The sequence below is a fragment of the Dreissena polymorpha genome, chromosome 3, assembly GCF_020536995.1.
Source record: "Dreissena polymorpha isolate Duluth1 chromosome 3, UMN_Dpol_1.0, whole genome shotgun sequence".
Taxonomy (NCBI): domain Eukaryota; kingdom Metazoa; phylum Mollusca; class Bivalvia; order Myida; family Dreissenidae; genus Dreissena; species Dreissena polymorpha.
Genome location: NC_068357.1, coordinates 17,498,719 through 17,519,219, shown reverse-complemented (window position 1 = coordinate 17,519,219; position 20,501 = coordinate 17,498,719). Strand labels below are relative to the sequence as shown.

General features: G+C 34.5%; 1 protein-coding gene across 1 annotated transcript in view; it reads left to right on the top strand.

The window, feature by feature from the left end:
• Positions 1 to 10,813: 10,813 nt before the first annotated feature.
• The window catches only part of LOC127873128 (annexin A6-like), an 80,543-nt gene continuing 70,855 nt past the window's right edge, over positions 10,814 to 20,501 (top strand). Inside the window, 2 exon segments of the mRNA XM_052416771.1 lie at positions 10,814 to 11,221; positions 11,341 to 11,781. Coding sequence (XP_052272731.1) covers positions 11,677 to 11,781 — 105 coding nt within the window. The 5' untranslated portion in view covers positions 10,814 to 11,221; positions 11,341 to 11,676.

Sequence of the window (20,501 nt, the reverse complement as noted above, 5' to 3'; positions counted from 1 at the left end):
CTAGAGTGTTAACAAGGTTTTACTATAACCATATACGGAAAAATGTCCCGCCCCTTGGCAGCCATGTTTTTCAAGCAAACGTAACCATTTTCGAACTCATCCAAGATATCATTGAATTTAATCTTCTGACCAAATTTCAAAAAGATTGGACAATAAATGTGGCCTCTAAAGTGTTAACAAGGCAAATGTGAACGCGACACGACGCACGACGGACGACGGACAAAAGGCGATCACAAAAGCTCACCATCAGCACATTGTGTTTGGGTGCGCTAAAAAGGTAAATACTCGAAAAGAAAATTGGGAGAGACATTAATGACATTCACAGATGAATTTCAAAACCTACAGAAGACAGTGTTAAAGAAATAAAGAAGGTGTTTCATACGGTTCGTGCAAAGTTCGATGGAAAAGAACGGATTATTACAGGCTGTGAGATAATTAATTGCGTTCTTAAGCAAAATGAACACTGAAACGCTCTTCCGCTTCCAGAATTCTTAAACTGACACGCGAGCTTGCCGATAGACAATAAAGACAGTTGCGTAAAAGTAAGACAGGGTGGTCTTGACGGAAAATCAAACAACTACCCTACCAACGCTTTCGCGCGCTTTCGGTAAACCTAGTACCGGAAACCCCTATAAAAGGCCAGTCGTCTTAAAAGGACATACATACGCAAACTTTAAGACGTCTAATATTACATTTAGGTTAACATAAATGACTACACTTAAAAAAATCAATACTTTCTTGCTACAGCAATTTACATGAACGATCTTTAAAGTTTATCGCAAAATATCTGTCTCGTACAAGTAAATATTGACATGAATTTCATTTATACAATGCACTTTGTGTCCATAATGGGTTAGTAATATCCTCGTCTATACCCAGTGTACTGTTAATGGTGTTAATAGCATTTTGTTATACTTTGTGTTTATAATATTTGTGCTTCAACAATTTCTTTCTTTCTGTCTATTAGATTGTTTTTCGAAGTTTAAGTTGTGAAATGCTCAAACCTGTGCACACCAACTTCACTTTTTTTCGCGCAGATGAGGGGATACCACATTTATGTGTTTATTAATTTTTCGTTTTGCAGTAAGCGCGACACGCAGCAAGGCTCTGACTTCGGTACCAGCAAAAAGACGTGCGAAATCGAATGAGCACGCGTGCGTGTTTCCTCTGTGTCGAATCTGCTTCATGATTATGAACTGTACGGACCATGGGACCATGGGCTTTACGAAACAGACGACACCGAGCAGAGTTCGGACTTAACGGACCCCAATTTCGGACCAAACGGACCATGTCTGAAATCATATTAATTTCGTGTCCATTCAATTTCGTATTAATAAATTTCATAAACTCTTATAGTTGCTGTAAATACAAAGCATATTTTTATGTTTTTGCATCGTTTTATGACACAGGCGTGGAACGTACTTATATAAATACGAACCACATTTGCGGATCAAACGGATCATTTCTTAAATGATAGGTAGTTCATGTTCATTCAATTTTGTATTCATACATGTAATCTATTATTGAATTTGCTGTAAGTGCTTTACGAATCCTGGATATAGAAGAGTTTCGTGATTGGCGTGTTCCCTGCTTTGATGACTGTCCCGTCGATATACCCCGTCCTGGCCTTCGACAGTAGCTCCAGCTGCGTGCCCGTCGCCAGTATTGAATGTTTCCGTTCTTTTACGGTGATCGCTCACCTGTAGCACGGTTTGTTGATTGCGTTGCTAAGGTATTGCTCACCGATCGGGAAAAGCGATTTAGTACAGGTTCTGCTTACTGTTTCGAGCACAAGACGGTTGGTTCGGATCGGAGAACTGTTCCAACCCGGTGTCCAAATCTTTCTCGTCTAATACAAAATTTGCGATAAAATTTGAATCATAGCTGCCAATTTATTTTATTTATTTTGATCGTTTTTATATTTATAAATATTGCTGAGATCTGGATCTGGGGGGGGGATGGGGCGGAGTATCCGGAGTAAACCGTTTAATAGTGTGTTTACGTGACCATGCGATAAATAATAATAAAGTTTGAAGTCAACGCAACCCTTTCCTTTAAAGTGGCCTTTTCACAAATGTTGGCATGTATTTAAGTTTGTCACTAAATGCTTAAAATTTGATAAATGTACACGTTGGAAATAAATAGCTTCAGTAAAAAAAGTATAAAATATATTAAAAGGCAACACATAACAGGACTCGAATCTCTGACCCTTGAAGTAAAAGTCTAGCACTAAAACCACTCTGTAGTCCGTGTGGTTTGTACTATAGTGATTGGTATATTTACTACATTAAATAGGCAATCCTCGTAATGTCGCAAATTATAATGATAACTTACAGAACTCTCCAAATTATTCAATCGTTTTGCGTTTGAAAGGCTTTATAATTTTTATGTTTTTTAATCGTCAAGAGATGCATATAATGGATCTTTTTAGGCCCGTAGCCATGGTTTTGAAAAGGGGGGTGCGAGTTTTTGCCGGCGAAGGGGGTGTGCGAGAGGGGATGTCACCCTCCTGCAATCGGGGGCTTTGAAGATCCTCCCCCTAGAAAATTTCGATAAGGAAACGTAAACTCCTGCATTCTGGTCACCTTTTGACTATATTAAGAAACTGAAGTTATAGAGTATTTTTATATGAAATTTCACCTTTATTGACCATACTCAGTGACCGATTGACATGAATATGATATAACATACATGTATTTCCCACCACGTTTTTCAATAACCACTTTTTTTATCAGTCACAGATATACATCAGTTTATACGGTGTTTAAACCGACACTAGTATGCGCGCACACACTTTGTTTACATATGCAACAGCAAATTTATAAAATGTTAAATCAACAATAAGAACGGTATAAAATACCATCATTTATTGAAATCTTTGAATCTAAGATAAAACTGGTGTGTTTTACCATTTTAACATTCTACCATTCATAGATCGAGCAAATTAAATGGAAATATTTGACTTTTTTGTCAAAACAATTGTTTGTTTGCTACTATGGATAGTACCAGAGGCATAGCATTACTCTAAACGTGCTTATATTGAATTGTACAACAAACACTGATTAATAAAATTGGTCTTCTCTAATCTGCATTAATACTAAAAATAAATCAAAATGGTACAATTGGTTACTTAAAAAAAAAATACTATTTTTAACAAATTACTTATCTTTTTCTAAACGAATTTCAAAAACATATAACAGTAAGGCTTCATTAGGACCCTATAACCACAACCTACTGGCCCTATGGTCTCAAAGTCCTTAACAATGTATACCAGGATGTTGAAAAAAAGATGTACTTATGTGCCCATTATATGCTCAAGATCCGTCACAGTTGATGAACATTTAGCGTTGACGTCCACCTGATCATATGTTATATTACGTTTTAAATTCATTATAACAACGGCCGATAACCAAGCAATATTTCGAGCCCGTTTGTCCATCCGAATAAATCTTGGATGTACTTTCAAACAATATTTTTGAGTTTTCTCCCCTTAATCGATAGCTCGCGTCACATTCCTTTAAAACAAGGAGGTATGTCACATAATGAATGCATATGCAACCACTTACTCATAAAAACTAATTTCAATACAATCAAAATGAGTAAGTATTTTTCATTTATTTACAATTGTCAAAGCGTTGTTGTTGTTGTTGATTGATGATTTTGTGCCTGGCTATGTCAGTGTAATTCACTGCTAAGCCGGGTTCAAGAGCAATGGCGACTTTCATTTTCAAGTAAATCAAATTTAGTGTAAAACAGTTGTTGCAAAGAAAATATAAACTTTTGGAATTAGTTTTTAGGAGTAAGTGGTTGCATATGCTTATTGTTGATAATTCATGCAATGGCCACAAATCAGATGAGGATCATGGCTGGTTACTGAACTTAACCGAAATTATATGCCCACAAACATACCACCAAGTTCTATGATGATCCGATTTTAACTGTTCGAGTTCGAAAGCAGACAATGTTTATTTGACAGTTATTTAAATAATTCAAGGGCCATAACTCATAAGCTCTTCAAGTGATCTAGCTGATAATCAAAATGCAAGCAAACATTATCACAAAGCTTCATGATGATCTGTTTTAAACGTTTTTGAGCGAGAGAGCGGGCAATGGTAATTTTGACCTTTTTTTCTAATTCTACAAGGGCCATAATTCAGATGGTATAAACACTCCGACTGGTTAAAAAACTTGGTCGAGATATATGCACACAAACATCACCAAGTTTCATGAAGTTTCATGATGATCTGGTATTAACTGTTTGATCAATGGAGCAGACATTGTTCTCTTGGTTGCTGCCGGCCACATGTGTTTTCCATATTACGCCTTGTTTTGGATTCATACTGGCATATACAAAATGGCACTTGACACATAGAAATCACAAAATAAACAGCATCAATATTTAATATATACATTTTTAAAAATCGACAACATATTATTTTCATGACTAAATCCCAACTTACTTTTTTATTAATGAATGAATAGTACTCAAACTGTTTTAATATTTTATGAATACGTTTGCCAAACATTGACGAAAACAAAACAACAAACAATTAAAGAAAAAAAAACACACAACAACAACAACAACAGTGTTAATACCCTTACAATGATTTTGTACATTCAAAACATTCAAAAGTAGAGTAAAACTATTGTTTCTTCTAGAGATATATAAGTTAGTTTTGAAACCATAACTGAGAGACGATATCAACAAATCACTTACTGAAGGGGTCAGAACCTTTTACTGTGACTGCATGTTCACATACAGAGATTTTTATAATCAAATTATGGTCTCTAATAACAAATGATAGGAAGATTTCATGGTTTCGCAATGTCTTATCATCTTTTGACCATAAGTTTTACATACAAATATCTTATATACATGTAGTTCATGGCGTGTAAAAAAAATGCTTGAACTTGCAAAAACAACATGTTATTTTTTTAGAAATGAAATTAAACAGCACTTATATTGCGTATCCGTTGAATCGAAATCTTACACACCCTTGATTTTAACACTCATTAAAAAAGTACCATGTAATGTGCATTAGAAACTTCACATTCATTCACATTGGACAAGTCTTTTAAAGAATTGTTTAAAGAAAACTCAGTCAAAATGTTTGCACAAGAAATAACATTACCACAAGTAATGTGTAATTGCATACTGTAATAATAAAATCAGAAGAGACCAAAACTATTATATAATTAAATAACATAACTGAATAAAGTATACATCATCTGAAATTGCAATAAGGTTGAAAAACACCTAAATTTCCATAGACTGAATATTCAGAAATCATTTCAAGTCAGCCTCCTCCTCGAGCAAGCACAGCAGTTTGTTGATTTTCTCCGCGCCCTCAATCTGTCGGACCATCTGTACGAGTGCCATTAGCTTCTTGATGCCCATCCACAAACTGTTACAGATAATATGCATTACACATGCATCACACGTACACGTACACAGATAATATGCATTACACATACATCACGTGTACTACTGTAACAGATAATATGCATTACACATACATCACATGTACTACTGTAACATATAATATGCATTACACAAACATAATAACATATTGATTCCTATCCTCAAACTGTAACAGATAGAATGCATTACACATACATAATATGTAATCAGGTAGTGAAACATATACAACACTTAATCAGGTAGTCTCTTCCTGGTGCTGACTGGAACATACTATTTGACAAAGGCGTTTTAAATATTGCTCATGTAAAGTTCATGCCCCATACCATTAACTTCGCTCTACTGTCCCTTTTGAATTGATCATAACTTTATAAATGATTTATGCTACTGATTGTTTAGTTTAAACGTATTTATTTTGCAACATAATACATGTAAATAGAGAGAGTACAGAAACCATATTCTGGAGGAACAAGTACATAACAGATTAACCCTGAATTGAATAGCAATGACATTTCATATATTATTGAGACGATAAGTTGTCTTTTGTTTATATAACAGCATCATACTATACTAAGTAAACTAGGAGATGTAAGCACACTCTTTATCTACAATTTGTACGCAGATTTTTTGAGATCGACTGTTTATAATAATTGAAATCTAATCAGCGATGGAGAGTGATAATAAAATGGTATATGACATATTTCGACAGATCTCTTTATTAAGGGCTTACCAATTAAAATGGTCTTCTGATTCTACGGCAGTATTTTACAAAATACACATTTTCTGTAAATAACAGCTGTATTTGTATATCGACTCGTTCAATTGCTAATTAATTTGATGAAATTCAGAACCGAGAAAGTGATTGCGAAATTTAGGTTCGCGGATATTTATCTCTTTTAATAGTATGTTTGAAAAATAATTTGGATCTCGAACCTTTGTTTATGCACAAATGTTTCAATGTCGATATTTTTCTGTAATTTTGAAATCCAAACCTCCGAATAAACTTGATAATTTATTATTGTGCTTAAAAAGCCAGTTTCTATTTGTGTATGTTCTGGCACAAGTATTTATGTTAATATCGCGTTACACATATAATACACATCGACAGAAGCAAAAATAACATTCCGTTGGAGGATACCGAGATAATTAAGCAGATCAAATACGACACTTGGAAACATTAGTCGCACAAAATGGCCCGTGTGTTGTACACTGGTTAACATAAAAGCGTGTTGCTCTGGATACGCTGTGCTTGAAATGGAGAAAACATTTAATTTATGACTAGTGCACGCTACTTTAACATGCTTCAGGCAACGGTCGGCAAAAGACAAGAGCCAGAACGGTCAGAAACCCGTATTTTCGTGCACGACAGTACTGACTTTAGCCCTTTCAGTCAATTCATCCATCATACAAAACGAGCGTTGTTTGGCATTCTACTGAAAAATCTTCTGAAAGAAGCGATGACATAAAAGCGCTAGTGAAGGTCATTTCAAGTGTCACGTACCCGGCACTCTGTGCAAAGCATCTGAAAAATAATGTAACAGCTATTCATCAAAACGACGCAGTGACCGAACAGAAACGAGACGACATAATCACCGACATCTAAGGACAGAATTGTCTGATATAAGCTGAAGGCAACATGTTCTACAACAAAACAAGAGGGCCTAAAAGGCTCAAAGTCGCTCACCTGAGATTCAAAAGAACTGACCTGTCCTGTGCAGCCCAATATGTCATTAGAACAAATGTTCTAACCAACTTTCATGAATAGTGAACACCCTGGCGACCACGTTTTTCAAAAGACCGGATACATTTTCGTACACATCCAAATATCATTAAAACAAATATTGTGACCAAGTTTCAAAATATTGAACAAAAAATGTTTCTTAAAGAGTGTTAACAAGTTTTTTTACAATAGCCATATGATGAAAGATGCCCCGCCCCCTGGTGGCCATGTTTTTCAACCTACTGTAACAATTTTTGAACTCGTCCGAGATATCATTGGGACAATTCTTGTGACCAAGTTTCATTAAATTCAGACAATAAATGTGGCTTTAAGAGTGTTAACAAGGTTTTACAATAGCCATATAGCCATATAAGGAAAAATGCACCGCACACTGGTGCCGATGTTTTTCGGCCAACCGAAACTATTTTTCAACTCATCTAAGATATCATGAGGACAAATGTTCTGACCAAGTTTCATGATGATCGGACAATAAATGTGGCCTCTAGAGTGTTAACAAGCTTTTACTATAGCCATATACGGGAAAATGTCCCGCCCCTTGGCAGCCATGTTTTTCAAGCAAACGTAACCATTTTCGAACTCATCCAAGATATCATTGAATTCAATCTTCTGACCAAATTTCAAGAAGATTGGACAATAAATGTGGCCTCTAGAGTGTTAACAAGGCAAATGTGAACGCGGCACGACGCACAACGGACGACGGACAAAAGGCGATCACAAAAGCTCACCATCAGCACATTGTGTTTAGGTGAGCTTAAAAAGTAAATACTCGAAAAGAAATTGGGAGAGACATTAATGACATACACAGACGAATTTCAAAACCTACAGAAGACAGTGTTAAAGAAATAAAGAAGGTGTTTCATACGGTTCGTGCAAAGTTCGATGGAAAAGAACGGATTATTACAGGCTGTGAGATAATTAATTGCGTTCTTAAGCAAAATGTACACTGAAACGCTCTTTCGCTTCCAGAATTCTTAAACTGACACACGAGCTTGCCGATAGACAATAAGGACAGTTGCGTAAAAGTAAGACAGGATGGTCTTGACGGAAAATCAAAAAACTACCCTACCTTTCGGTAAACCTAGTACCGGAAACCCCTATAAAAGGCCAGTCGTCTTAAAAGGACATACATACGCAAACTTGAAGACGTCTAATATTACATTTAGGTTAACATAAATGACTACACTTAAAAAAATCAATACTTTCTTGCTACAGCAATTTACATGAACGATCTTTAAAGTTTATCGCAAAATATCTGTCTCGTACAAGTAAATATTAACATGAATTTCATTTATACAATGCACTTTGTGTCCATAATGGGTTAGTAATATCCTCGTCTATACCCAGTGTACTGTTAATGGTGTTAATAGCATTTTGTTATACTTTGTGTTTATAATATTTGTGCTTCAACAATTTCTTTCTTTCTGTCTATTAGATTGCTTTTCGAAGTTTAAGTTGTGAAATGCTCAAACTTGTGCACACCAACTTCACTTTTTTTTCGCGCAGATGAGGGGATACCACATTTATGTGTTTATTAATTTTTCGTTTTGCAGTAAGCGCGACACGCAGCAAGGCTCTGACCTCGGTACCAGCAAAAAGACGTGCATAATCGAGTGAGCACGCGTGCGTGTTTCCTCTGTGTCGAATCTGCTTCATGATTATGAACTGTACGGACCATGGGACCGTGGGCTTTACGAAACAGACGACACCCAGAGTTCGGACTTAACGGACCCCAATTTCGGACCAAACGGACCATGTCTGAAATCATATTAATTTCGTGTCCATTCAATTTCGTATTAATAAATTTCATAAACTCTTATAGTTGCTGTAAATACAAAGCATATTTTTATGTTTTTGCATCGTTTTATGACACAGGCGTGGAACGTACTTATATAAATACGAACCACATTTGCGGATCAAACGGATCATTTCTTAAATGATAGGTAGTTCATGTTCAGTCAATTTTGTATTCATACATGTAATCTATTATTGAATTTGCTGTAAGTGCTTTACGAATCCTAGATATAGAAGAGTTTCGTGATTGGCGTGTTCCTGCTTTGATGACTGTCCCGTCGATATACCCCGTCCTGGCCTTCGACAGTAGCTCCAGCTGCGTGCCCGTCGCAAGTATTGAATGTTTCCGTTCTTTTACGGTGATCGCTCACCTGTAGAACCTTTTGTTGATTGCGTTGTTAAGGTATTGGTCACCGATCGGGAAAAGCGATTAAGTACAGATTTTGCTCACTGTTTCGAGCACAGGACGGTTGGTTCGGATCGGAGAACTGTTCCAACGCGGTAGTGTCCAAATCTTTTTTCGCCTAATAAAAAATTTGCGATAAATTTTTAATCATAGCTGCTAAGTTTTGTTATTTAGTTTGACCGTTTTTTATATTTAAATATTGCTGAGGTCTGGATCTGCGGGATGGGGCGGAGTACCCGAAGTAAACCCCTACCACTCGCGCGCGTAGTATTGGGATGGGTTCAACAGTGTGTTCACGTGACCATGTGATAATCCGTTTGGAAGTCAACGAAACCCTTTTCTTTTAAGGGACCTTTTCACATATATTGGCATGTATTGAAGTTTGTCACTAAATGCTTTAAATTTTATAAATGTAAACAATGGAACTAAAAAGCTCTAGTAAAGAATATGAATAAAATAAAAAAAGTAAAACATAGCAGCACTCGCACCACTTACCCTTGGAGAAAAAGTCTAGCACTTTAACCACTCGGTAATCCAGGCTCATACAGTGATTTGCAGTTTTTATACATTATAAGCAATAGTCGTAATGTCTCAAAATATTACGATAACAACCAGAACTCTCCAAATTATTCATTCGTTTCGCGTTATAATTTTCCGGTTTTTAAATCGTCAAAAGATGCATATAATGGATATTTTAGAGCATGGTAAATGTTTAGTAATACTGTTTCCTCGCAAATATCATAACAACAACGAATATTTGCATATCTGATTTTTTTTAATTTTGTCATTTACCAAAACGTGAAAAGGTCATTAAGAAACAAGTTTTTAGTTTAGTTTATTTGAAAATACAGTATTCAATAAGCCCATGAGTATACATGAAATGTCAAATGCAATACACATAAAACAAAGTCACAGGTTATTCCAATTATAACCATCAAAAACAAATTAGTACATTGTAAAAAAGAAAATATTGGGTGTTTTAGAGAAGATTAAGTCCGAGAGGCGGTGCATAAATATATACCAACAATCCTACCCTAATCGTAATATGTAATTTAAGTATTTCATATTTCCCTATTTATAAATAACATAGCTACATGTTTAACAATATACAATATAAAACGCATTTTTTAACAGATTCTAATTAAAGAAGTTTATTCAAATCGGAAGCGAAACACAAAACACTGACCGCAACAATGTTGCGTCAGTGTCCATGGCAATTTAATAATTTCTTATGTGACGTAAGTTAATATTTTTTTACCATGCCTATTTTTATTACAAAATACGCAAACCTCCATGAAAATCGGTAACAAAAGGTTGAGTCACAAAGTTTTTGTTTGAGAAATGGTAAATCAGCGTGTACACACGTGCTAAGCAGTTGTGAATACACTCATCGAATGCATTCCTTAATTTATAGATTAATAAACGTTGTGAATGAAAATTCATTGAAATATACAATATAATGCTGTTCTATTCTTCTATTTAAAACCGAAAGCGTGGACGTTAATAAAACACGTGCATATAGTGCTTCCTGCAAAATCTGATTGTGGTGTATTGAATCGCACCTTGAATTTCCAAAATCGGATATAATTTAAATTGGATTAAAGGTTGGTGCTGTTTTTTGGGACATGCTTATGAATGTTTTACGAGTCCGGGTCGTATTTGATCGCGAAATAAATCGAAATTTGAGGACATAAATCAGAAACTTCATGATCTAGAATCATCACTTGACATGGCGGCTTTAATTATCTTTGTCAGCAGACGACGCTACTGTGCACGTTTTACTTGAAAGATTAATGTCATCTGCGGGTAGTAAAAATGATTAATTTAGTACGAAAAAGTACCGCATGTACCATCAATAGTATTGGTAATAAAAATATCGATCCCAAGTTCAATTATATTGGTAATGCGGTGTTAATCCGCTCGAAAAATGGTTTGTTTTGGTTCGTGGATGGTAACTAGTGTGTGTTTGGTTTATCTATTCAGGGCTGGTATCGGTTTTAAGTGAAGTTCTCTTTAAACATGCTACTGGTTTTATAGACAATTCAGTAGTTTAATAGAGGGATGAAGCAGTGACAAGTTTTTTTTCTATCTGTTCAGATTTTTTTTTCTGTTTAAATATTCAAAGCATGACAATATAAGGATATTAGTGAAAACAAAATTGAAGGGCATTTCTGAAATACCATTGTCATTTTTTATTAAATATAAATTTCTTAAGAAAATTGTTTAATATTGATTCATGTGTTCTGTGATGGATATAAACCGGTAGTGTGCAACACTGTGATATAACATAGAGCCAGGTACCAAGTTTGAGCCCCTACAATGCCACGACACGGTACCGGCCTGGGGGCCACCAACTTCCCTGCCGCCAACAAACTCTTGATGAGATATGAGGCAGATCGCGCCTATAAGCTCCACATGCAGAAGGTAACGGTTTTGCTAGTATTTCAGTATTACTTGAAGGACTTGCTCTTCAGTGTTATACATGACTGTGTGAGCCATGCTCTTGGAAAACGGGGCTTAATGCATGTGCATAAAGTGTCATCCTCGATTAGCCTTTGCAGTCTGGCTAACCAGGGACTACACTTTCCGTTTTAATGAAATTGTTTGTTTATAGAAAGTCTCTAAAAGAAAATTCAGTCTAAGAGGAAAGTGTTGTCCCTGATTAGCCTGTGCAGAATGCACATCTTGGATAATACTTTACTTGTACATGCATTTAGGCCAGTTTTCCCAGAATGCTGCACATTTCAAATAGCCCAGATGCAGTTTCACTTAAGTCTGGTGCAAGGTTTCAGGAACTTGGGGTTTCTCCCCTTAAAGCAATACTTTATGATTAAGAAACTCACTCACAGAACATTCAGTGTGTACATTCTGCAAACAATTTGATTCAAAGCTATGAATTATTGGTAAACAAATTATCACAATGTTTAGAACAATTAAGGTACCAAATCAATAGCAATGTTAACTATCCAGTTTCTTGAACAGTTTGTTTTTAGACAGTTGCGAGTTTATTATCACTACAATGGTAGAATATAAAGAGCCATCCATGAATTAACTGATGAAGATATGCTGTCCTGGTATAATATATCATGCATTAAATACAGATAGGATCTGACATGAGTTGTCATATCATACGATATTTTATTAAACGAGTTCAGGAATTTTGTTAGTAAGCGAGCCTTTGGTGAGGTTACTAACAAATTTCCTGGACTAGTTTAATAAAATCCTGGACTAGTTTAATAAAATATCGTATGATATGACAACGAGTATCAGATCTTTTTTATCAGATGCTTTTAAACTAAATAAAATACATCTTAATTGACCAAACAAATGCTGATAGATCTAAAAGTTGTTTACTATCGTGACGTCATTTCATGTTGACAACGTCATTTCACCAAAATAAAGCCATGCGATTGGTTAGTTATTGATTCTGTAGCCAATGAAAACGCTTTAACATGTTGTATTACACATGTGTAATATAAAAAAATATGTACTGTCCGTATTACATTGATAACAAGTGATAAAAAATATATATTTGATGTTAGGAAAGTTCTTATAAATTATTGTCAATCCAGATATACTCATATGATTTAAACTTTAGCTAACCATACAATTGTATTCATATTATGATCATATTTAACTTGATGTCAAGTTCCACAGTTAAATCTCATCTCATTTTTTTCATTCAAAGTCAAATTCAAATTGGTAGTAGAATTTTCAATCAAAAGCAAGTCATATACAAGTATTACCCAACTGGTATTATGAACACTAAAAATGATAAATTGCCATTAAAGTTAAAGCCACCGCTGCCGTATACATGAAGAATGTCATGCAAAATCATGGAAATATTGATGTTTGCTGATAAACAATTGATCCAGTGATTGTCTTGGCAGAGATTAAAGGAGTGAATATGATCCAAATAAATGTTTCCTATCAGTGTAGAAAAGACCTTCAACAGTTGCTACTAGTTACAAATTATTGCCCAGTCAATAATTATTTGTTAACTTATGCATTTTAAACAGAATTTAATCTGATGGATGGATAGTAATTATATGCAAGGAAAACCCGAATAAAAGAATGTTCATAAAGTATTAGCCCAGATTAGCTTGTTCAGTCTGCAGATCATAATCAGAGCTAGATGACCCTTTCTGTATAAACTGAACTTTTGCTAAGAAGATATTTACTTTAAAAGAAAAAATCCACAAAAGCCAAGAGTGCCATTCCAGTTTAGCCTGTGCAAACTGCGCAGAAATTGTCATGACACGCACAAGGATTATGCCCCATTTTCTTTGAGTGAGGCTCATAAATTCTGTACATCAAGATGAAACAAGTGAATTTGACTGGAAACAATATTTTTTATAAATCTTTGTCCTAATTTTATCAACCACAGACATTGGCATGTTCAAATGAAGTTTTTCAATTTTTTTTAGTCATCCAGTAACATTATAATAGGAATATAGCACACAAATCTTAAGGATCCACAAATTTTGAATGCTAATCCTGCGTACATTGAGTATTTGAAATATTGTATTTTTATCAGCTTAATTTCAGATTATAAAAGAGCAAGGCTAATCCTATATAAAATATGTAACAACTCGTCAACACTATTTCAATACCTCAGTACAGCGATTACCCCATATTAAAATACATACCATTAATTGAACTGAAGGTTGAATTCTTCCATATTGTATTTGAACAACTGTTGACAGAATGTATTGATCTTTCTTTATACCATGACATTCTACCTATGAACACTTTATAATTTGATTTTGTAATACGACATCAATCATAAACTTTTGAATGGACATCGTTTTGGGGATATTCTTTAAAAAAAACACTGTTTATTTCATGTTCACAATGTATTTTTGTTTTATTCTGTCTATACTTAAAAGTATAATAACCTATGTTTAATCATTTTATCTGTATGAAGGAATACAGGTTGTTTTGTTGTTTTTTTTTTGTTTTTTTTTTGGGGGGGGGGGGGTTGGGGGGGGGGGATAACAAACAAAAAAACAATTATGTATCTCCTTTTGTAGTAAACTCTATGAATATGTTACAGTTATATGTGCAAGTGTCTATTTTTTATAAAGTACATTTTGTCAAAATCAATCATTATAACATGTAATTCTGCATATAATGCATGGTGGAAAACACATTTATTTGACAATTCTAATATCATAATAGAATGTTCACTGGTATTTGATGAATTTTTTGAATTGTATTATCAAATTATGTTCATTTTTGTGTTCTGTTAAATCTGAAGGCAAAAACGGGATATGCATTGATTTAAAATAACATTCATAAATTGTCTTGAAAATCAACATTACTTGGAAATGATAACCTTTAGTTACAATTTTTAGTGTTTTTTTGTGTAAGTAAGATTTTTAAGAGAGTGCTTTTGTGTACAATCTGTAATGTTAAACACAGTGGATTTACAAAATAACAAATAATTGTTCAAGTGAAAAAACAGATTTTAAAGGAAATTTAAATATCTTGCTTGAAAACCATCAATCAATTCAAATTAATTTTTAACCTAGTTCAGTTGGTCATTAAAAAGTCATTTTCAATCATTAAAATGTAATTCAGGCAGTTTGCTTACTATATACCAGACAGACCACAAATGTGCCTTTGTAAATGATAAATTTTACATGTGGATGTTCAACATCAACCTTTTAACCATTTTCAAGTAGAACATAAATTATTAAAGTATCTAACATACACCATAAATATATAAGTGTCTCTGGGACAGCATTTTATATGTATGAAAAATAACTATTTTAATGAGTGTTTATTAAATTGAAACCTATGAGTTAGGCTTTAGCCATGTGATAAATACAGACTAAATGCTAATCACATTAAAAAAAAATAACATTCCGCAATAGTCGTTGATATACCCCTCTAATCTATTTTAAAAATTCTGTATTTCTTTGTTTATATTATAGGAGTTACTGTATTAAAATTAAATAAAAAAACATACACAAACTTACTTTTCAGCACATTTCAATAGTGCTCTTGCAACAATTGTTTAATTGGTTTAATTGGTCATACCTGAGCATGTGAATGGAATATTTAGGCTTTGACAATTGAAAAATTACTAATAATTACTAAATTGTTACAACCAACAGTTTCTGCGTGAGAAGAACCAAAGTAAAAAGATCTTTGTACGGTAATTTGAAATTTGAAATTGGAGACAATTATTTAACTATGCCAAAGTGCCTAGTGTAAACAGTTGTTGTCATAACTACAAGTTATAAGCATACAGCATTGCTAAATAAATGTTACATAAATTATAAACCCTCTTAACAAAAATTAAAAAAATCAACTAAGGTTTAAATGGAATTTCCACAGGGTGTCCAAATGACAGTTTTCCAACTTTTATGGCATATTCAAAAACAAAAACTGTCTCAGGGAGCCAAATAACACGGTCTTACAATGTCTAATCAAAATGAAAATACAGTTTTGTATATGAATAATCATAATAAAATTGATAAAATTATCAAATGTTACAAAAGATATAAAGCAACTGAATAATTTTGAATGTTTCTTTTGTTTTGTTTTTAAATTTTGTTACAACACATGGATCAGTTATTTGAAGTATTGAATTGGATCAACATATCACTGTCCATACAGCCAATTGGTCACAACAATAGCCTTTTAAATTAAGGGATGCTGGTTTCCCAAACTTTTTTCTTTTTTAAAACTGTATTGTCATTATATTAATGGGACTCTACAGTTTAGATGTTGACATCTATCAATATATGTATCTCGGAAAAAGCAACTTTTTGGAAAAACCCACTAATCTGCTGGTACAAATCAACATGACCCATTTATAATCCTTTCAAAATCACACACCGTATCAACCGTTATTATTTAAAGTAAGCTATCATTGGTTGATGGACCAGCGTTGTTTGTACCGGGGTGTTTAGTGGGTTTTTCTAAACTCGTGCTTTTCCAAGATAGATCTATTCAAGGCATTCACTGACATACACCTGTACACATGTCTGTTTTATTTTGTTGTTCATATTAATTGAGGAACCTTTTATTATATGGAAGTACGCTACATTGTATAGCCATTAGAGAAATAAACAATTCTGTCTTTATCAATCACTGACATAGCAGCTTATAAATACTCATAATGTATCCACCGAATTTGTTCTTATACATCCATTCAGTAAACATTTTCTCTTAAAATGTTTTATATCACCCCTGGAAACCCTGCAAAAACTTGTTCACTAGCATACCTTGAAAGAAAGTTGTAAATAAAGTGCTAAATAGGGGATAAATATTGTGGCATAGAGGTGACATTCACTTCTCTTTTTTTAAATTGCTCTCCTCTTTTTTCTATCTCGTGGCCACAAGTTAGCTATGTCGTGGCCACGATATAGAAAAAAGAGGAGTGCAAAACTAAATAAAAGCGACGTGCAATTAAAAAAAGAGCGGTGCAGTAAATAAAGGCAGAGTGCATTAAACAAAAGAGGAGAGAATTTTCGCTATCTCGAGATCTCGAGTTAGTCAACCAATCAAATTTTGTGTAACATGTGTAAATATTCTGTATGCATATATATAGCTAGTCAAAGCAGGCAAGGCTCTGATATAACCAATACATACTACAGTTAGTACTACTATTACTACTACTACTACTTATGCTGTTGTTGTGAGTCTAAATGTTGCTGCTGTCACTACTACAACTACTACTACTACTACTACTACTACTACTACTACTACTACTACTACTACTACCACTACTACTACTACTACTACTACTACTACTACTACTACTACTACTACTACTACTACTACTACTCATTCTTCCACTTCTACTACTGCTACTACTACTACTACTACTACTACTACTTTTACTACTATTACTACAACTACTACGTCTACCACTTCGACGACGACGGTCGCTCAAGGGACGACTGATGGACGACCAACGGACGACCGATGTTTGGACAAGACGACAGACTGACGACCGACGGACGCCATCGGATGGAGGACCGGCGGACGACCCGCGGAACACGACCGACGGACAGACGATGGACGACTGACCTACGACCGACTGACGACCGGTCGACGACCGACAGACGACTATACGACTACTACTACGACGACAACGACTACCACTACTACTACTACTACTACTACGACTACTACGACTACAACGACTACTACTACTACTACTACTACTACTACTACTACTACTACTACTACTACTATTACTACTACTACTGCTACTGCTACTACTAGCAACAGCAGCAGTAGTAGTAGTAGTAGTAGTAGGAGGAGGAGGAGGAGGAGCAGTAACAGCAGTAGCGATAGTAGTAATAGTAGTAGTGGTAGTAGTAAGTAGTTGTAGTAGTAGTAGTAGTAGTAGTAGTAGAAGTAGAGAGTGTAAGTAGCTGCAGCAACAACAACAGCAGCAGTAGTAATAGTAGTAATAGTAGCCTTGCTTTTGGGACATTTTCATTGGCTGATTAATTTGAGGGAACAAGATAGTATTTGATTGGCTGGCTATCTCGTGGCCACGAGTTAGCTAAGTCGGGATCTCGAGATCTCGAAATTCTCTCCTTTTTTGTTTAATGCACCCTTCCTTTATTTACTGCACCGCTCTTTTTATAATTGCTCTCCTCTTTTATTTAGTTTTGCACTCCTCTTTTTTCTATCTCGTGGCCACCACATAGCTATCTCGAGATCCCGACTTAGCTTACTCGTGGCCACGAGATAGAAAAAAGAGGAGTGCAATTTAAAAAAAAAGAGGAGTGAATGTCACCTCGAGATCTCGAGATCCGACTAAGCTAACTCGTGGCCACGAGATAGAAAAAGAGGAGTGCAATTCAAAAAAAGAGGAGTGAATGTCACCTCTATGCCACCTTAGATAAATCCCTGCATCGTCGACTTTAAATAGCTATATTTTAATAAATCCTGAATAATAGTAACCAGGATTTTAGTAACATACATGGTAATCAGGGATCATATTTTCCCGCAACATCAATCGGTCCGGATATAAATGGGGAAAAGTATCCGAAAATGTATATCCGAAATAATGACAAATTACATTAAAATATATACCATTGATTTTGCCATTCATTAAGGTGGTATAATATATGTACAAGTAAAATTCCCTTAGGCATTTTTTTTAAACGGAACGAGCTTTCTCAACTGGTTTTATCATTTGGTATTTCATTGTTGTTTCGTGTGCTGTTTTATCAGACTTTTTTCATAGTTGTCAATATTATTAATCTGTGTAAGTCTATAACGATGTTTTAAATTGTTGTCGACTCGATAATAGCTTACAAACATGCACTGAACCAAACAAATGTCTGTGCGTAGGTTGGCTACTGACAACAACAACCAAATATTTAATAAATAATTTGTTGTCAAAAATACCCACGGCCGATAGTTTAGATGCGTAGGGATTTAATCATGAGAGCAAAGCATTTGAAACTACGCATCTAATTTTCCGGTCGTGAGTTATTCAACAACAAAGTATTAAGTACACAAATTATTTCGATTCTAACACGGTTTTACTAAGATTTATTCAATGTATATTATTTTTCTTGTGTACTATTTTATGTGAAGTTCCGCCCATAAAAATAACTTTCGGCTGTTCTGTCGATCAGATCCGCGACTTTCATTCATAATTATATTACCGGATTATTACGCTGGTGGAAAATGTATCGGCATGTTTTGTTTAGTTACAGCGCGTGCATTCAGACGCGTCTTCTCGGATGCGTCTTTAATCCGCTCTTCACAAGTTTTAGAGTCTTGGTCTGACATGCAATAAACCGGTCCGGTTTAGAGACTGCAGCGAATGGTTTATCACACCTAATCGAGATAAGAATGTCATTAGGGTGTGTTAGCATGTACACTGTGTACTAGTTATCGATTTCATGACATGGGAATTTTAATAGCAAAAAGAATCGGACCGACTGTTTGGGATTTTCAATCGGTCTTTCATGACCCCAATCGGTCTAGGACCGACAAAACCGAAAATAATATGATCCCTGATGGTAATACATCCTTTGCATATACCAAAATATATTTTATTTCAAAAATGCCTTTAAACAATTATAGAACTTGATTAACTTACTCTACCGAAATGCAGCTAAATCTATCTGCAACTTTTCCAAGAATATCCAACTTTTCACAGCATATCGGGTTTCCGAGGGTGTATATGTACTTGACTGAGATATAAATCACATTATCAAAATCAAAATGTGTCTACAATTAACTGCATGATTAGTTTCAACATTCGTTTCTAGATCGAGTTTATTAACACATATTAGCTGTACTTTCTTTAATTATTCAAGGACTATTACCATTATAACATTTTTTGTACAATCCAAAAATAAGGAATTGATAACATTAATTGCGGAAATAGATTTTAAATTATTCATTGTATAAATAAAGTCAATACATTTTCTTTTTTGATTCAATGTTTTAGCATCTACATTAATGATGTATGATTTTAATTATATTCATGATTGAAGAATTACAGCTTACCGATAAATTTTCCTGCGTTACAGCACAGATGATGCCTAACATTGCCATGGTAACAAATCAAAATGTGGACTCGATATCATACTAGGGCTTCTCCAAGTATTGATCCCTTGAAAGAACATCATCAGTTTGCCATCAATCATTTTGCGCCTATAAACTTTCTTGATCAAAAACAGGTTTATCTATAGTTGAAAAGAGTTCTGACACTAAACATTTTCAAAGCGTTCTTTCTATATATTTATTATTCAAATGTCTGTGAATTTGTCTGGCTTAAAAAATATTTTATTTCACTTGTAATTGTAAAGTTCTATTGAAGACAGTAAAACATCTAAATATTTTATCTTAAAATGCCATTTATCTATAATGAGCAGCAGAATCTGCATTGTTTCCTTCTTAAGTTTTTATAGATAATTCATAGGAGATTTTAAAAGCCAACGCTTGGGCTGTCTTCTCTTTAAAGATCTTGAATGTTAGTAGAATAATGCAATCATCTTTCTTTTGTTTTTATACATCTAATGATACGTGGCCTTAAGTTAACTATTCAACATTTGACATTAAAATCTCATGATCCCAACCTGAGAATTGTGGTCTACAGCTCTTAAAGCCAACAAGGGCCATGAGTTGAACAGGTTAGGAGCTGTTTAGCT